The sequence below is a fragment of the Belonocnema kinseyi genome, chromosome 6 (assembly GCF_010883055.1).
Source record: "Belonocnema kinseyi isolate 2016_QV_RU_SX_M_011 chromosome 6, B_treatae_v1, whole genome shotgun sequence".
Lineage (NCBI taxonomy): Eukaryota > Metazoa > Arthropoda > Insecta > Hymenoptera > Cynipidae > Belonocnema > Belonocnema kinseyi.
Window position 1 is genome coordinate 37,518,546 of NC_046662.1, and position 5,903 is coordinate 37,524,448.

The window sequence follows — 5,903 nt, forward strand, 5'->3', positions numbered from 1 at the left end:
TGTAAAAAATGACTTATAATCATCTAAATTTTCACATTTATTTAATGAAAATTTGTTTATTCTTTTAAAACCTTTCCAAATTTGTTTGAAGTTTATTTTTGAATTATTTACCAATATAAATTTCTAAAAATTGTACTAAATATTTTTGAATTCACTCAATTTTTTTAAATAAAATATTTCTTAATCTTACCGAATTGCAGCATTTTGCTTCAAAATCTTCTACAGTCTTTTTCGAAATTTCAGGCAATCGTTTGATGTGTGGAAAAACCTTTTAAATTTTCCCTTACAGTTTATTTTTCAAAATTAAAAATCATTTAAATTGCCACACGAATATTTAAAAAATTCTTTTTTTCTAATCTTGTCAGACCTTCTAAACCTTCTAAACTTTAAAATGATTCACGTTTTGCCTGATTTTTTTTTAGTTCTGTAAAAAAATTGCCATAAGAATCATTCAGATTCTTCTTTAAAAATTGTTGATATCTTATGAAATGTCTCTAAATAATCTCTTAAAAATAATTTTTTGAAATAAAAAATTATGTTAATTTTGGCTCGAAACCTTTAAAAAATACACTTTCGTGAAACTTTTCAAAATTCCTAAAAAAATATATACAAGTTTTAATTATTTTTGAATCGTTTCAAAATTTCTAAACTTACTTAATTTTGAAAGTACATTTTTAAACAAAAATAAACTTCAAAAAATTGTGTAACAAAATTCTACAAGAAGGGCTTTGAAAGAATGATGTACCTTAATATGTCTTAATTTATGTAATATGGCAAAATGTTGCTCGAAAATTTTTTACACACTTTTTGAAAATTTTAGGATTTTAGGAAACATCCGGAAAAATTAAAAACATTGTTTCAAAGAGTCCATATTTTTTTTTCTTTGCGAAATTTTTTATTATTTTTTTTCATATTTCATTTAAAAGAGCATCTTATTTTAGAAAACGTCTATAAGTTTAATTAAAATGCGAAAAAAGTGTCAGAAATATTACAATTTATAGAAAAGTTGGCCTTAACTATCAAAATGGTGTATGACCCGAAATTTTCTAAATTTTCGAAAATTCTTACACCATCAAATATTACTCATGAAGTACTGCAACTTTATTTAGTTTAATTAATATCAATAAGATAATTGCCAGCTTTAATATTTCTGACTAATTTTGGTTGAAAGTTCATTCTTTTCGATGGAAAAGTTCATTAAAAAACTTTTAAGTAAGAATTCTTTTTTTTTTTAATTATATTAGTTGTTTTAAAATTTAATTATTTTGTCCAAAATTCTGATGTTTGTGAAACGCAAAATATCAAAATATCAAAATAACGTCAAAATATCAGCTATTTCATTTTTTTTTTAAATTCGTCTTTTTGGCTAGAAAACATAATAACTTGATTAAAATTTTTTCTTTTTTGACTAAAACATTCATTTTTGGTTAAAAGTAGAACAGCCTGATTAAAATGATCCTTTTTTAGTTGAACATTAATTTTTTGTTTAAAATTCGACTGATTGGTTAAAAATTAATCTATTTTAGTCAAGGATTCAGGTATTCTGTGAAAAATTCGTTTTTGTTGATTAAATCTTACAGCTATTTATTTTAAATTAAAATCCTTTTTTGTTGAAATACCTTTTCAAGTTGAAAATTCAAAACTTTGGTTAAAATTTTCTTGAAAGTTTATTTTTTTATTGAAGATTCATATTTTTAGTTCAAATTTAAAAAAAATGAATTCTTTTGAATGAAAATTACACTATTTTTTTGAAAATTCAACTATTTGCTTAATAATTAAACTGTTTTTTTATTATTCAACTTTCTCGTTCGAAAGTTCATCTCTTTCTGTAAAAATTTCACCTTTTTGGTGAAAAATTCAAGTGTGTGGTTAAAAAGTAATCCTTTTCTGGTTGAAAATTTAACCTTTTAAAAAAAATCATATCTTCGGCTAAAAAATTCAACACTTTGGTTAAAAATTAATTATTTTTTAAAAATTTATTTTTTGCTGGTTTGTAAATCAACTTTTAGGTAAAAACACAATTGTTAGGTTAAAAATTATTCTATTTTAGTTAAGGATTTAAGTATTTTGTTGAACCATTGTTTTTCTTGATTAAATCCAACTAATTTTTTATATTTCTAACCAAATTTTTTTTAGATTTTTACTAAATTTTTCGTTTGTGCACAATTCGTCTTTTTGGTGTGAAAATTCAATAGTTTAGTAAAAAATCTAACCATTTTATTAAACTCTAAAATTTTCCCTGTCAATTTAAAAGAATTCAAAAGATTTGAAGAATTTTAATCGATTTTTAAAAGATATCAAACGATTTCTAACAATTCAAAAGATTAAAACGATTTCTGATTAAAAAAACGGAATTTTGGGAAAGAATTATAATTCCGAGATGGAACATCAGACAATTTTGGGTCAAAGGAATTAAAAATCTGAATTGAAACAGAAAATATTGAGAAAGAATTATAATTCTGAATGAGATGATACATAATTATCGTTAACAAACATAATTGTTAAAAAAATTTATTATTATTGTTAATAATATTAAATTTAAATAATGCGAGAAAGTTGCGGTTTTTTCTAAAGATTTTGACTATTTTTCTACTTTTTATTTGGATTCAGTTATTAACTAATTCAACTTAGCAAAAATTCTTATTTAAACAATTTATTATTGTTCATAACTATCTTTTTTTTTGTCGATGTTAGATAGTTGCGGTTTCTTCTAAAATTTTCAACTTTTTACGCACTTTTTACTTAGTAAACTAATAAACAACGAATTCTAAAAAACTTAGTTGTTTAAATAATTTATTATCGTTTATAACTATTTTCGTTCAAAGTAATAGAACGTTGCTTTCCTTTTGAAATCTTTAGTTTTTCTTTTACTTTTTAGCTATGAACAAATAATAAGTTAACCTTAAAAAGAATAAGTTTTTAAATAGTACTATTTTTTTAAATTAATTATTTTTGCCCTTTTTATAATTTTTAAAGAAATATAAGTTAAGTAATAAAGCTATCTTACATAACAGACAAAAACAAAGAATGGACTAATTAGAAGATGAAAAAATACGCTGATTATACGATGACAAAATACATACATTTTTATAGATTAAAAAGGGTCTAAATCAAATAATTATTGCTTATAAAATCTTACGGAACAAGGTAGATTTATAAAAAATAAAAAGATTTTTTAAATATGATTCTCTCTAATATTTATTTATTATTTGTTCAGAACTAAATAGGAAAAGAAAAGTTAACCATTTAAGAAAAATTCGCCACTTTCTAGCACTCATCTAAAAAAAGATAGTTATGAACAATAATAAATTATTTAAACAACTATTTTTATTAATTTCAATTATTTGTTACTCTATTTAGTAAAAGTGGATAAAAAGTTAAAAATGTCAGAATAAACCACAACTATCTAGCATTGATAAAAAGAAAATAGTTAGGAATAATAATAATTTGTTTAGATAATTATTTTTGCTAAATTGAATGAATTTTTAAATCACTCCAAATGAAAAGTAGACAAATAGTTGATTTCATAAAAGGTGAATTTTTTGGGTAAAACCGTTACTTTCTAGCTCTATTCTAAGCGAAAATGGCTAAAAACAATAATACATTGTTTAAAAATTTATCTAAAGATCTAATTATCAGTCGAAGTTAGTTTTTTACGTATTAAAAATAATTTAAAAAAAACTCAAAAAAAATCATAATGAGCGCCAAAAACTCGTAAAAACCAATTTTTCACTTATGGTATTTTTTTGGGACCCTATAAAACAGACATGTTGGGCTGATATTCAAAAAGTAATATTTTATTCGTATTCTGTGGCTTATTGTTAAAAGAAATGTTGAATTTCAATTCGATTCATCTAATATTGATGATTCTGAATAACATTTACAAAAACGACGTCTTATTTTGATGGAAAATACGTGTTAAACTTCATGTGGCTTGCTCCCATCAATGTTTTTGTAAAAGAAAAAAAATGAATTTATTTTTGTCTGGATTCAAACAAATTTCCAGGCAAAATAAATAAAAATTTGGAGAAAAGAAATTTTCACCGCCCTAGTATGAAGAAGTGCGAGTGTGAAGAAAAGCGAGTGTGCGGAAAAGCGAGTGTGCAGAATTGCGAGTGTGAAGAAGTGCGGTAAGGTCTCTGCTTTATCGTTTACAACCTGACTGTAACTTTCACGGATTCACGTAGAATTTTGGTTTGCTCTGTCCGAACTTGATTATTTATATATCACATTTTTAATTCGTTACAACAGTTTTTAAAGATTGCAAACTTTGAAATTAATGACAAATAAGTGTTACAGTGTAAATTTTTAAAAAATTTAAAAAAGAAATAATGATTAAAATATGCGATTAAACTGTTTTTAAACGCAAATAATTGGTAAATGAATTTTCAAAAAAAATAACAGGCGATACCACGAAGATTAATTTTCTACAACAAAAAAAAACGAATTTTCAAACGAAAAACTGAATTTTCAACTAAATAATATCAATTTTCAACCAAAAAAATTAAGTTAAATTTGCAGTGGAAAGAATTAATTTTTAACAAACAAAAAACTAATAATAACGAAATTTTCAGACAAAAAAATCAATTTTCAATTAAATGGCCGAATTTTTAAATAAAACAGATTAAACTTTAATCGAAAACAGTTATATTTTTAAACAAATAAACTAATTTTTTATAAAACAATTGAATTGTCAAAAAAAAACAAATTTTCCATTCACAAGTACGAATTTTGTCTCGAAATAGAAAAATGGTAAACAAAATACTATAATTTTTAACCAATTAGACGAATTTCCAACCAAGAAGATTAATTGTCTACCAAAAAAGATAAATTTTTAAACAAATAATTGTATTTCTAACTGAAAAAGGTTAATTTTCAACAAAAATTGGTAAAGTTTAATTTTCAGAAACAAAAGTTTATTTTTTAACAAAAAAAGCGGAATTTTCAACAAAATGGTCTAATTTTCTACCAAAAAGATGAATTTTCAAACGAAAAATTGAATTCGCAATTGAAAAAGGTAGATTTTTAACAAAAAATAGAAAATTTAAATTTTTAATAGAAAGAATTAATTTTGAACAAACATTTTTTAACCAAATAAACTAATTTTTTATAAGACAGTTTTAGTTTCAATCCACAAGAACGAATTTTCTTTCCCAATAGACAAATGTTATGCAAAATAGCTTAATTTTAACTAAATAAATGAGTATTTAAAAGGCAGTTGAATGTGTGAAAAGACATTTTTAATCCAAAAGGACGAATTTTTTGTTCAAAGAGACAAATAGTGAACAAAATAGTCTAAGTTTCAACCAAAAAGATCAATTTCCCAACAAGAAGATTAATTTTCTACCAAAAAAAAATAAATTTTCAAACAAAAAATTGTATTTATAACTCAAAAAGGTAAATTTTCAACAAAATGGTCTAATTTTCCACCAAAAAGATGAATTTTCAATTAAATAGTGGAATTTTCAAAAAAAAATGATTAAATTTCAATAAAAAACTGTTACCAAAGAGATAAACGTTCAACCAAAAAAAGAAAAGTTTAACAAAGCAGTTTAAAACCCTTAAACGGCCAAAACGCCACTACCGGTACACTGCTTTTCAACGGCCAATAACTAAGACTATTCGACACTAGAAAAAATTGAGACACATATATTTTTATTGCTTAAGATCTCCTCTTTCCGACGATTCCAATGAAATTCCTCCAAAAATTTACTTATTATCCTAAAATGCAGTTTAAACAAAAAAAAACGTGATTTTGTGTGCCTATTTTTTTTTTGTGAACCATTTTCCAAAGCTTTTCTAGTCTGTAATTAACCTGGAATCTCACTAACCGGTGGAATAAATGTCTAAACTTTGAGAATCCATGGTTCAAAGATCGATTTTTCGTTTTAGTATTTTCAAAA

General features: G+C 23.4%; 1 protein-coding gene across 1 annotated transcript in view; it reads left to right on the forward strand.

Annotated features, from left to right (window-relative positions):
- The first annotated feature begins 4,053 nt into the window (after positions 1-4,053).
- The window catches only part of LOC117175336, a 2,436-nt gene continuing 586 nt past the window's right edge, over positions 4,054-5,903 (forward strand). The window contains exon 1 of the mRNA XM_033365045.1: positions 4,054-4,130. Within this exon, the coding sequence (XP_033220936.1) occupies positions 4,054-4,130 (77 nt within the window). The remainder of the gene's footprint in view (positions 4,131-5,903) is intronic.